The 13,051-nt window shown below is 48.9% G+C and overlaps 5 protein-coding genes across 5 annotated transcripts; 3 read left to right on the top strand and 2 right to left on the bottom strand.

The window, feature by feature from the left end:
- Positions 1-592: 592 nt before the first annotated feature.
- FSST1_011485 (uncharacterized protein) lies at positions 593-2,047 on the top strand (the record flags this gene model as incomplete). Its single annotated transcript, XM_083234623.1, has 2 exons — positions 593-1,965; positions 2,017-2,047. 2 exons carry the CDS (start codon positions 593-595, stop codon positions 2,045-2,047), a joined length of 1,404 nt encoding a protein of 467 aa, XP_083081181.1.
- Positions 2,048-3,531: 1,484 nt separating this feature from the next.
- FSST1_011486 (concanavalin A-like lectin/glucanase domain-containing protein) lies at positions 3,532-4,331 on the top strand (the record flags this gene model as incomplete). The annotated part of the gene is made up of 2 exons (XM_083234624.1): positions 3,532-4,231; positions 4,282-4,331. 2 exons carry the CDS (start codon positions 3,532-3,534, stop codon positions 4,329-4,331), a joined length of 750 nt encoding a protein of 249 aa, XP_083081182.1.
- A 2,448-nt stretch (positions 4,332-6,779) lies between these two features.
- On the bottom strand, positions 6,780-7,677 carry FSST1_011487 (bZIP transcription factor; the record flags this gene model as incomplete). Its single annotated transcript, XM_083234625.1, has 2 exons — positions 6,780-7,571; positions 7,663-7,677. 2 exons carry the CDS (start codon positions 7,675-7,677, stop codon positions 6,780-6,782), a joined length of 807 nt encoding a protein of 268 aa, XP_083081183.1.
- Positions 7,678-9,705: 2,028 nt separating this feature from the next.
- Positions 9,706-10,727, bottom strand: FSST1_011488 (TATA-binding protein-associated factor TAF11; the record flags this gene model as incomplete). Its single annotated transcript, XM_083234626.1, has 2 exons — positions 9,706-10,077; positions 10,128-10,727. 2 exons carry the CDS (start codon positions 10,725-10,727, stop codon positions 9,706-9,708), a joined length of 972 nt encoding a protein of 323 aa, XP_083081184.1.
- Positions 10,728-11,602: 875 nt separating this feature from the next.
- On the top strand, positions 11,603-12,745 carry FSST1_011489 (GTP cyclohydrolase I; the record flags this gene model as incomplete). Its single annotated transcript, XM_083234627.1, has 4 exons — positions 11,603-11,948; positions 12,025-12,290; positions 12,341-12,379; positions 12,437-12,745. The coding sequence occupies 4 exons, from the start codon at positions 11,603-11,605 to the stop codon at positions 12,743-12,745; spliced, it is 960 nt and encodes a 319-aa protein (XP_083081185.1).
- Between the last annotated feature and the right edge of the window lie 306 nt (positions 12,746-13,051).

A 13,051-nucleotide genomic window follows, 5' to 3' on the forward strand; every position in this document is an offset into this window, starting at 1 on the left:
ATCAAACACCTTTTGAAAGAAAGAAGAATCAAGGCTGATATTATCGAATTGAGGTGAGTTTTTTTTTTTTGAGGGTTATGGAGTGGTGGATAGGATGATTGACATAGAAGGGCGGAATGAGTTTTGTATTGGGCAGGGGCTTGGAGTTTTAGTCTTATAAAACAAGAGAAAGAGTGCTTTTGCTTTGCGCAGTTGTGCCTTCGTTGGTGTCTCCCCTTTTCTTTATCCATAATGAGCTACTAAAAAAGGAGGAACTGGGACGTTTTCAGATTGTCATTTTGTGTTAGATATAGTTATTGTTAGACTGTTCTTGGGTTCTCAGGCTGTCTTTAGAGAAACCTATTGTCTATTTGCACGATACTTCGTAAGAGCGTATTCATCAGCTCTACTTCAGCCCCCCTTCTATATCTGGGTGCCGAGGGACTAGGTGCTAGGCAAGAGCTGCTTCCTCCACGTGGGTAGCGAGGTACTTACCTATCTACCTATCTATCTTCCATTCCAGCCCGACTCTTCTTTTCCATTCTTCTCTTTAACAAACAGTTCAACCAACAGCACTATCATCACAATCGTTACTATCAGCGCCATAATCATCATGAACATGTCACAAGATCCCAACCCACAGGGAAACGGGACTGGCCCATCCCCCATACAGAATTGGCTGAGACAACAAATAAAGCAGTTCAACGAAGACATGGGACCAAAACGTGTCGTGAGACAGACTGCAATAAAGAGACAGCACCAGCACGATCAGCAAATGAGACAACTAACCGATCGATTAGAGGAACGCTCCCGATCTTACAATGAGCTCAAGGAAAAATATCGAGCCGCCAAACAGGAGGCTGAAAAGAATGCTGACTCGGCTCGTCGTTCAGAGGAAAACCTCCAAGCATACAATAAGCTCGAAAAGAAATACCAAAACGCCGCACAAAAGGCTCAAATGAATGCTGACTCGGCTCGTCGTTCAGAGGAAAACCTCCGAATATCTTACAATAAGCTCGACAAGAAATACAAAGACGCTGAACGGGAGGTTCAAGATCTAAAAACGAAGCGCGTGGAGGCTCAGACGAAGCTAGTAGAGGCCCAGGAAAATGCACAGGATCTCGAAGACCAACTCAACAAGGAACGCCAAAACGCAAAACAAAAGGCTCAAGATCTAGAAACGAAGCTAGGAGAGGCCCGGCAAAAGGTACAGCATCTCGGAAAAGAACTCAACGAGGAACACCAAAAAGCTAAACGGAAGGCTCAAGATCAAGAGACGGAGCGCGTGGAGGCTCAACAAAAGGTACAGGATTTCGGAAAACAACTCAACGAGGAGCGCCAAAACGCAAAAAAAAAGGCTCAAGATCTAGAAACGAAGCTAGAGGAGGCCGGACAAATAGTACAGCATCTCGGAAAAGAACTCAACGAGGAACGCCAAAAAGCTAAACGGAAGGCTCAAGATCAAGAGACGAAGCGCGTGGAGGCTCCGACGAATCTAGTGAAGGTCCAGCAAAAGCATCTCGAAATGCAACTCGAAGAGGTTACAAGAACCAATAAAGATCTCCGGGAACAGTGCCATCAGGCCCAGAAGCATCTTGGAATAATGATAGAACAGTTTGTTGAAGCCAGTAAAGATCGTTCCTTTCATCGAGATACCTGGAGCATGGACAGGGTGGCTTTGCACCATGCTTGGAGCTTGGAGAAGGCGGCTTTGGAGGATACTTTGCGAGTCAAGTTCCACCAAATAACTATTCTCGAGAACCAACTCTACCAGACACAGGCGGACCTCGACTTCAAAGTTCGAGAACTAAGGCAGGCTGAGAAGCAGCTTTGCTGGCAGCTAGAGAACCAATTTCCAGCCGCAACCCCCGTTGAAGAGCCTGATACTGAAGAAACAGGAAATTCCCAATACGCTGATCCGATTCAAGACGAAACTCTCGTTGAAGAGAGTGACCAAGAAACGGAAAACTCTCAACACGCCAATCAGTTCCAGGACGAAACTCCCGAGTCCTAACCAGTCGAATTGGCACGGGTTAGGGAGGTTCAGCTGGAAAGCATCCACTACTAGGACTCAGAGGAGCAACGGACTTACAAAAGCATCAGGATCTCTAACAGTACAGAGGAAAACAATATTGTGGGCCCAGTCGACGGACTTGACGACACCTGAGCGGGCAATACTGACAGTTTACAACACTTGATATACTTCTACAATAACTACATGCCTGAGAAAAGGGTTTCTTTTATCATGGCGAGGTATGTCAAGCCCGCAAACCATGCAGAGAATTTGGGCTGGAGTGTCTTGGATCCAGATTCAAGACCAAAACTGGCGCGAGAACCAGACCGAGAACCAGAGCAAGACAATTTGAACCAGAAGAAGCAGGAAACAATGCAAGACTTCTGGCGAAAGACATGACAAACTAGGGGTGCTTCTGGATCACAGCAGCTGGATATCTGGATACACATGCGGCATTTCGCTGAGGAGTGACCAAGTTTCACGGCCATCATGGTACGAGGAATTGGTGTTTCTATCTCTTTCTATGCTGTTTGCCAGCTTTTGAGCTTTTGGCATTGTTGCATCCCCAAAGTTCTGTCTCTGTATTAGCGATATTAGAAGGAATATGAAGGAGAGTATTAGCGCAGCAAAGATTCCCAACCGACTTGTGACTGAAAGGCCTCGGAGTCACAGAAAACCTGACTTTATTTGCCTAGGTAACTGAGGATGAAATGTGTCAGTCAGCTATTTTTAAACTGCCCCTGCCTCGGGATATTAGAAAAGTTGACCGCTGTAAACATAAGAGACGAGATTAGTAGGTCAATTTATGCTACTCAGACTATACTCTTTAGGTTACTTATTTTTATACTCCAAGGAGGCTACCGTTTCTGCTATCCACTAGCCGCGGTGTCGTTAGGCAGCTCCTATGTTTGTCATGTGAGGTGTTCAAGAAATGTGAGCGAATCACTCTCCTAGACAGCACGTTTGTTTTTATATCCAGGGACGCCATCTCTGTATGTACCCTCATGGTCTTCCAGACATCCATGAACATTTGTCAATCAACATATTTGCATCAGGATACTTCAAGTTCAGATAGAGCACGGAAGATAGACACTCTTCCTCTTTCGAGCACTTCCGGCGCTTCCGAGTAGTCTCAATCCAGCATTAAATACTTCCCTTCCTCTTTTATGACCCAATTGTATTTACGAGATGGCATCATTCATCGACTAAGGCAAACACTAGGATGTTCTGCATCACGGCATCTGATTGCTGGGAGAACTCAGGTTGAGCGGTGATTGGTGGAACCATGTTGGGATGAAATCGGTAGTCGGCACTTGGTGGGTTTCTATATCAGTCGAAACTTACCGGATATGTCGATTTTGAACAAGGAAGTGTTTCACCACGTATAAGTAATTTAGCTAAATGTTGGAGCATTGGTGTAAAGGGTCACCGTTTCTATAGTAGGAAGTAAAGTATAAGTTGAGCATTTCCGTCAAGTTTTCTTTTTTCTTTTTTTCCAGTTCATTATTCATTCCTATTTTCAAGGTTATCTTTTCAGAATGAAGTTCCTTAACATTGTATCCCTCCTCGCGGCTGTGGTATCAGCTTCGCCCGCAACTCCCTCCAAGACTCTCGACAAGCGCGCAACCACCTGGTGCGAAGCCTTTGGGTCCGTTCAAACAGCTGGATATACCGTCTACCACAACAATTGGGGTCGCGGCGAAGCAACATCCGGAGAGCAGTGTACAACATTTAACTCGTACAAGAGCGGCTCTTTCTCCTGGTCCACTAAATGGAGCTGGGCCGGAGGCAACATTCACGTCAAGTCATACTCCAACGTGGCCCTCGAGAATATCAACAAAAAGATCTCGGCGATCAAATCTATTCCTACAAAATGGACATGGCGATACACAGGAACTAACATGGTCTCTGATGTTGCATATGACCTCTGGCTTGCGCCTTCAGTCGGTGCTAACAACAAGTATGAGATTATGATCTGGGTGGGCAGCTATGGTGGCGCTGGACCTATTTCTGATCATGGTTCCACACCACTTGCGACTTTGACTATCAACGGGTCCCAGTGGAAGCTATTCCGTGGACCTAACGGCGATACAACTGTGTACTCTTTCGTGGCGACTAAGAATTTGGGCAACTTCGAGGGCGATCTTCTTCCCTTCCTTACGTATCTTACTAAGAGCCAGGGTGTTCCCAGTAGTTATGTTGCTACTAGCTTCCAGGCTGGTACTGAGCCCTTTGTCGGTAAGTTTGTGTGGTCTTATGCTGTGTTTGGTAGACACTAACGTTTATAGGTTCCAACTGTGTCTTTGCTACTTCTGCCTATAGCCTGTCTGTCAACTAAGAGTGGCGGCTAGTTTCTTGTTTTTGTTTTCGTCCTTGTTTTTTTACTGTTTTCCTGCTGCTCTTTTCTTGTATATCTTAACAAGTACATACCTAGTATCGTATCTCAATTGTATATAGTAAAGCCTTACTCTGTCCTATGAGGTGGAGATAATTGAACATGTTTTAGGCGAGCTGCTGTCTTGGTCCAGAATTATGCCCTGACTTGGCAATAGTGCCAGCTGACCAATAAACGAGACACAACAACTCACTTGTGTCTCGGGTGTCTAGACTTGGCCACTTGTGAGTGAAAAAATAAGAATGAGACTATTCGGGTTATGGGTGACGTTTGAAGAGGGTGCACTGCCACCACCAATTATGGGACCAACGCGTCGACAGGGCCGCGCGGCCAATAAACCCCAGGCTGCGTTTAGAGCTTTAAAGTTGGACGAGTCCCGCGAACTTTATTAAATGATTTGATCGCTTCATCTTTGTTCATCTGACAGTGAGCGATTCATTACTGGGTTCACGTGGTTGTTACAATATGGGTCTTGGGGGGGGAGATAAGTAAGTGAGCACCCAGCATGCTTAGTACCTATTGTCAACTCGGCCATTGCCTAGACCAGCTTGGTTACCGGCCCCAGGCCCGGTGCATCAACAGACTCTCTTCAGACCTGATCAGACTCATCTGCAGCCGATACCTCGGAAATTGTCAACGTCAACCGAAGCCACACGATTAAGCTTATTTAAGGACAACAACCCACCAATCATGCCTGAGCGTCTTACCCATGGAGGTAACCCACCCCTGGTCGGCGCATGAGCACCCACTTCCCGGTCCCTGACGTTCGGGGGGGCCTTTTGTCACTGAAGGATTCTGATTGGTATTCTTCTCTACGTCATGGAAATGAGCTGAGCAGGGAACAAAGCTAAAGCTAAAGATGCCTTGTATCTTCGACCGACATTTCATATTTATGAATGTCCATCAAATCCAAAGACAGTCTTTTCCTACTTACGACTCGACTTGGCTCTTCAATAAAGGAAGGAGTCTTGTGCCCACTTGCCGCTCCCGTTCCTACCTGAACCACCTGGATCCTTTATATCCTACTCGACCGCCTCACTATACTTTTACAAACTCCATTTCTCAAACCATCTCCCATGTTTCATCCACCACAACCGATCCTTCATCTTTCAGCCGCCAAGAAGAATCTCAACTCAATATTGTCCCTCGGATTGTCTCCCACCTTCGCCTTCGCCTTCGCCTTTGCTGCCGCTTCCCCGACCGAACTCACAGAAATCATCATGGTCCAAAGCCCTTCCTTCTCTTTGGTCCACTCGGCTAGGGGACTACGAATAATCAATCATCTTATCTCACTCTCAACCTTGCATTTCAATGGGTCAACATGACGCCGTTGTGGAGTAACACTGGATCCCGGTTCCCTCGGCCTTGGTAACTCTTCCATGTCAGTGGTTGACTAAAGGGACTCTAGGAACTGTTTCTGCGACAAGAAATTGGCTTCGAGCCAGTACTTTGTCATTCATCTCACACGTTGGACTCATGCTGTTGCGCTTATAACAATTTTTTTTTATTCTTTTGCCATGGCTATTTGTTGCTGTGCCAAGCTTTTGCAGATCTCCTTCCTCTCTACACCTCTGAGGCGTTGGGAATCCCTGAATTCTTCCAGCAGCACATTGCATCGGGGACACCCTCCAACTCGACCGGCTAAGCATGTTCCCCGCCTGCACAAAGTCAACCTGCCCTTGTTATCCCACGTCTCCACCAAGCGGCCTCCCACCTGAACAACCTGAAAGCCGTCCTATATAACTCAGCATCTCACATCCAGGTCAAGGCGTGCAGTACCCAAGACGCGGTTCTGCAAGGTGTATGCCTCCCCCGGTGCGATCGATTCGCTTCCGTAATCCTGGTATCATTTCGCGTTCGACCCTGCAACAGATCTGGTCGCAAGTACAACTACTCCCCCTTCCCTCCCCAGTTTGGCTCTTCGTGCTTTGCCAGCAACATTCAACGTTCTCGTCAGATACCGAATGGACTCCATCCGAATCTGCAACAGTATCGCCAATACTTGCAACATGCTTCCGTGTTGCCCATCTGACCTCGCGTTTGTCGTCAACTTTCATTGGATCGAGCAATGCCCACATTGACTTTATGCGTCTTCTCAATAACTCAATCTCAGAGTTGAGACTAGCTGTCGCCCTTTGTCAACTCAACCCGTGCCCGGACTGTATTGGACATACGCCCATGAGGCAAGGCAAAGTTGCCTTTTCACATTTCTCAATCAATCGATCTTGTTACCCAGAACTCCATTCTCCGATAGCTTCACCGAAACCTCCCAATTTTGTCGCCACGTTCTCTGCACATATCTGCAGAAGCAGCTTCTTCATAAATTGTGCTGTCAGGGGTATTCGTCGGTTTACGAGAATACGGACTCGAACCCCATCCGCACTCGTATCTTCACGGCGATGTTGAACTTAAACGACTCGTGGGGGTTGTATGTGAAGATGCCGGCGAGCTCTGCCCTGTTATCGACGGGCTTGGGACCCGGAGACTGTCGGTATTGGAATGTGAGCGACGGTGTTTGTTGGCATCGGGTTCTTGGTGCACGCTGGCTGTCGCAAGGACCGACAATTTGTCCAGAGGAGGGGGTTCTGGCCTGCCCTGGCCAAGTACAAGAGATGGCAGTGCTGGTAGTATGGGTAGTTGAGAACGAGGTTGCAAAAGTGGTTGTCGCTGTTCTATCGGCAAGGGGAGCTTTGGTCTGCCGTCTAGTCCAGCTTTCCGAGAGTCTCTCTTGATCCCTACAACTGCGTCTACAACATCTCGAGTACTTGTGCTGGTCTCTTGTTGGATTTGCGGTGGCGGTAACGTCCTCGGAGGATCTGACGGCGCTCTTGACAGAGGTTGAAGAGGCATCTTGGGTGCGAGGGCGATGGGTGGTTGACCGGCGGTTGACTGCGAGATGGTTGCCTTTGCGGCATCGGAAACTGACTGATCAGGGAAGCTTTGCAGAAACTTTTCGACGTCATCATTAGTGATACCATGATAACCCAGCAGAATTTTTAGGCGGGAGTTTTCGACAGCAACGCTCCGAGCTGCCTGCTGCATCTCCAATGTGGCCTCGACACCCCGACGCTCATAGTCTTGAAGCTTCTTCTGCAAACCCTCGACGTACTCCTTGTGCCGTGCACGGGACCGTCGTTGGTTGTCACGAATTCGGACAGCTGACGGATTGGTTGAGCCCTCCTTCTGCAGGAGAATGTGTCAGACAGAGTAACTTATTGCAATACAGGACGAACCGTCGAGAAAGATTCTCAAGGTGAAGGTTTCAAGAACTCACCTTTCCTCCAGTCATGTTGGCAAGTACAGTTCATCTGGATGCCGATCCAAAAAGTCTACGCTACGTCAACGATGGCGAACGCCAGTCCATATGAGACTTGAGCTCTTCTTGATGAAGGTCACCATTTGATTGATTTGCCAAGCAGGACGCGCGTTGACGGCCGAGCTCCGACCTCTTGGCAAAGACCCATGTCTTTACGGTGCAGATCCAGCCGATGTCAAGAAACGCTAGCGCCAATGATATTTAAACATAGGTTCGGCCATGACAACCCTATCACGACTTCGTGCTTACTCAACCCGTTGGAAAGTTTATCGGTATGTGAGCCAATGAGACAAAGCAAGGGGTTTATGGGCAGCTGCGAGAGTGAACTGGGAACTGCGCTACCATTCGATTCTCGATCCTCTACGATAATCCTTGGCCGATCATTACGACGACATTTTTAATTTAACAGTCATGAAACGCACGTCGTTGGCTAACAGTGACAGGCGACCAGGCAGTGGGGACTTTGGTCGAGTTTTCCGCCCTAAACCTGCTACCTCCCTTGAATGCCCTGTAAAAGACCCGGATCTTACAGGGCAGATTGTCTCTGCTTGCGGGATGCCCAGAAGCCTAGGCGCCCCGTATTTTTCCACGCATTGCTGGGCTCGCATTTGCTGCGCCACGGACTCTCGGGCCAGCCGACTTGCCAAGCCAGCCTCTCGGCTTCTTATAGCCGGTCAAGCTGCGATATTGACTATTCAGGCTGATGAAGGGCTGTTGTGCATGGTCAGGCACGGTGCTTGAGACTAGCAGGAGTCGTTGTGATTGGACACAATTGTCAATTGGCAGTTCTAGACCGCGATGGTTTTGCCAAGACTTGACGTCTAACTTAACTCCTTGCTCAAGTTGTCACTGATGCATTTCTCTTCGTCAAGACCATTCTGCTGAGATTCCTGGCTGACGAGATGCTAATGTCATTCGGTTCTTGGCCAATAGACAGAACAAGTCACCATACAACAGAGAAGGAATACATGTCTCCAAAAGCCGGTAGCTTCTGCTCTGCCCTGCCCTTGGACCTGCGGTGCGGAACCCACTATCGAAGAGTGTCACGCTCAAGAGTCGAGACCTCAGCAGCCAAGACTTGGCTCCATTGACATTATTCTTTCCCTTTTCAACTGGGAGAACAACGTGGCTGTGTGCGTGCCGTCTTTCCCTTGTCCCCCGGCGGTCTCCTCTTGGCAACCTGGTCTTCAAAGCGCATTACGCCGGCCAAGAATGATCCAAAACGGCGATCAGCATGATTTCTTTCGATGAAGCCATATCCAGCACCCATCGTGATGTGACACACTCGCCCACTCCCTCAAAAGTCATGACCGCCGTCTTGACATGGCACTAATGAATCGAACGCTATAGTATGCATCTTCTCTCAGGTTTGACCTTTTATCCCACACACACCACCTCGGCAGTCCTTTAAACGCGGCAATAGAGCGGGTAGAAATTGGGGATGACTGTGCTTGCTCGAATGTCATTCGTGACTTCGTATTTGGGGTTGAGATTACGCCCTACAGAGCCTTACTGCTTTTGTATAGGATTTCCGCCAACTCCCCGAACCAACCACGTGGAGTCTGTTGATGAACTTTGCCAATACATACGGATAATGTTTTGCGTCTTGTGACTTGCTGGGTTTACTTTCAAAAGCGCCATCTGCCGATGGGGAATTGTCGTATCCGTAGATGTATACTTTTAGTTATTTGACGGTTTTACACGATTTCTAAAGTCCAATACCGAATACTTTTGGTTATATTATTGTATTTCTATGTCCTATCTCGGATTTTGGGGTATCATTATGCGCTGAAAAGAATCATCATCCCTGCACTCCCGCTTTACCAATCACAGCCATTATTTCCGCCATGTCTAGGCGTTTTTTGTCATGGCCTCTGGGATCATTCCTGTGAAGCATCGTACATATGTCATCCTTGCACGACGGGCTTCCTGTCTCCTGTAAAAACGACCTCTTGTCATCTTCGCACGGATCAACTCTCATCGTACATACTCGATCGTACTTCACTTGAAGAGTCGCTTCCCCGTGCGTGTCGAGAAACGATCCACGCCATCGTTTTGCTGCGCATGCCAAAGCTGCTGCACACCCACACCTCGACTCTCTCCCGAAACTCGATAGCGTCGCCAGGCCTCGCGTAGATGATCAGGTCGTAACGGACCGCGCTTGAGATCGACTTCCTCCTCAGCGGCATCCGGGTCGTCATTCGTAGACTGTGGCGGCGTAGGCAGCTCGCTTTGTTTCTCTCCAGCGTGAATCCACTCGCCTTGAACGTTCCTCGCAGCTTCGATGATTTCTCCTGCAAATAGCTTGGCTACCGCTTTGACGGCTGTGCTGACATTTTGGGGCACGGATTGGGAGACTGTGGCGTTGACGACCTGTGACTGTTAGCAACTTGTTTTAAGATGTAGACGCATATGTCGCTTACTCGTTTGACGACACTATCGGCCAATTTGGCCGCGCGCCACAGCTCATATCGGTTGTACTGCTGAGAGTCGAATGCCTCGACAAGCATAGCTCGTAGACGGATCTCCTCTTGCTTCTGCTCCTGAGTTCGCGCAACAACATCCTCCAACGCCATCTCAGCCTTTTCGTCATCTTCATCGTCATCTTCCTTATCACCACCCTGTCCGCTCACAGCAGTTGGAGCCCGCCCACCAACGAGACTAGGCGTCGCCTCACTCGCATCATCCTGCTTTGCGTTTTTGGCCTTGCGGCCGCGTTTTTTCTTGGGCGCTCCACTGGCCGTTGTGCTGACAGCGCTGCCGCTCACATGAGACTGAGCGTCTACAGAGGGAGAGCGCGGGTAAGGCGATCGAGCTTCGGGGGGGAACGATGTTTGACGAAGAGGATGGTTGGCTGCTGCGGCTGCGACGGAGGCTTGAGAGAGGGTTGATGGTTTGCGTCGCTTGTGAGGAGGCGCGTTGGCGTCGATACCTGACGAGCGCTTCTTGTTGGGGATTTGAGCGGGTGATGGATAAGGAGGCGACATTCCTGATGGGGAAGTAGCGTAAGGGGGGGAAGCCATGATTGCGACGGTATGATTTATCACTTGAGATGCGTAGATGAATAAGTTGGGTAAAAAGAGATGGAGTTTTGGCGATGCTTGAATCGAAAAGTAGCGTCAAGAATGCACGGTGTTGCACGCAAACAGCGAGAAAGCTTCGAAAGAATAATGTACCGAGAAGGCGCTTCGGTAAGAAGGTGGGATACGTATTTTCGATATGCCGATTTTCGGCGTCGTATGTCTAATCGGTTCTTGAATGTTTCGTTCTGACGGCTTTCGGAGTGATGATCCGAGCTGCAACGCGTTTCTCAATACCGAACGGAGACCGTGACGATTCTCCTTGAGTTGGGTCACGTGTTAGCTCACATGATCGGACCCACGGTGGGATGACCGTTTGTTCAATGAGAATCACGATTGGGCAGTAGCCAACAATTGACGTCAATCCACTGATAAGATAAAGCAGTCTTGTCTCGTTCGCATAGGAAATAATTCCACTGGATAACAACGGATCTGTAGCTGCCCGTTAGTTAGCGACTCAAGTTCACTGGAAATGATGCACTGAGCACCCCCGCAAACTTGATTAGTTCATAGTCCATCCTAATCCCGTGGCCCCTCTAAATTTTCGGTTCTCCGATCCGGCCATTGGATTGAATGTTTTGGACCCTGACTCAATTGTGCTACCTTACCTTGAACTAGAAGCTGTTTGCTCCCTCTACTTCTCGTCTAGTATTAATCGTCCGTTTTCTTTTGCGATTGGGTTTCTTATTTATACTTTAAGAATTGGAGAAATCTTCCTTCTCCTTCATCTTTCCTCTCCTCCATCATCCCATCTTCAATCCCTTTCTCACCCCTCCCACTACCACTACTACACGATAAGAAAAAAAAAGCTCGCCACAATGGCCCCCTCCGAAGACGGCGTCGTCCCCTCGCACAAGCGATCCCAAGACGCAGCGAGCATTTCTGGCTCGTCTTCCAGCAGCGACGACTCAGCCCGTCGCAGAAAGCGTCGCGAGCGCAAGGAGCGCAAGAGGAAGAACGGCGAGACAGCTGCGGTTAACGGCGCGAAGCCCAATGCTTTCTCGCAGCGTCGCAACAGCTTGGCTAAAGCTTCCCGAGACCCCCGCGATGAACCCATCCCCAAGAAGCGTCGCGCTTCTGTTGTTCCCGAGGAGGGAAGCGCTATTGTCAAGGCCAGCAGATCGCCCAGCCCTGTGATTGACTTTGACGGTCTTAGCAGACCCAGTATGTTCTTACCATATTTCCTGCTTAACATTAATTTGCGCATAGCTTTCTTTTACTGACATAACTCACTATCTAGGCCGTGGAACGCGAGAGCGTCGGGAAGAGACGGAGGAGCAGCAGGCCGAGCGACTGGATCGCATGCGAGGTGCTGTGCGCACTCTTCTCGAATGTGTCGGCGAGGATCCCGATCGAGAGGGTCTTCTCGATACACCTTCGCGCTACGCAAAGGCGCTTCTATTCCTGACAAAGGGGTATCAAGTCAACGCCGAAGACATTGTCAACAACGCTCTGTTCAGAGAAGGACACAGCGAGATGGTCATTGTCAAGGACATTGAAGTCTTCGTAAGTCTTTTGCCCATCAATTGACAGAAACCTCTGCTAACAAGGGACAGTCTCTCTGCGAACACCATCTCGTACCATTCACCGGCAAGGTAAGCAAAATCCCGCCAATTCCGCAATCCTTCCGAGCTGACGTTAACCCCCCACAGATGCACATCGGTTACATCCCCAACGAGACCGTCATCGGCCTTTCCAAGCTCCCCCGAATCGCCGAGATGTTTGCTCGCCGTCTTCAGATCCAGGAGCGTCTGACCAAGGAAGTCGCCCATGCCATCATGGAGATCCTCAAGCCCCAGGGTGTCGCTGTGGTCATGGAGTCGAGCCACCTGTGCATGGTGATGCGTGGCGTCGAAAAGACCACCACCAGCACTATTACCAGCTGCGTCCTCGGCTGCTTCGAGCGCAAGTCCAAGACACGCAACGAGTTTCTCAACCTCATCGGCATTAACAAGAGATAAGAGGTAGAAACGAAAGGTCAGGGACTGCACAAAGTCCGAAGCAATTCTTCAACATGCTCATGATGGAAAATAACTATAAACCTATGAAGCAACGCAACATTCACCATGTATAGGAAGGGTACTTGTCTGTCTGTCATTTACCCAGGGTACCATCACCTTCGATTATCTGCATTTTTTGGCGTTTACGGTCAGGTTTGGGGTGTTTTCTCCTTGTGGGACGGTTTGGGGCACAGAAAGAAAGAGACCGTGTCTTCAACATATTCAGGTCTAGGTTGTCATCAAATATTGGAAAACAGGCGGGTAGAA

The sequence above is a fragment of the Fusarium sambucinum genome, chromosome III (genome assembly GCF_050947815.1).
Source record: "Fusarium sambucinum isolate potato_lamoka chromosome III, whole genome shotgun sequence".
NCBI lineage: Eukaryota > Fungi > Ascomycota > Sordariomycetes > Hypocreales > Nectriaceae > Fusarium > Fusarium sambucinum.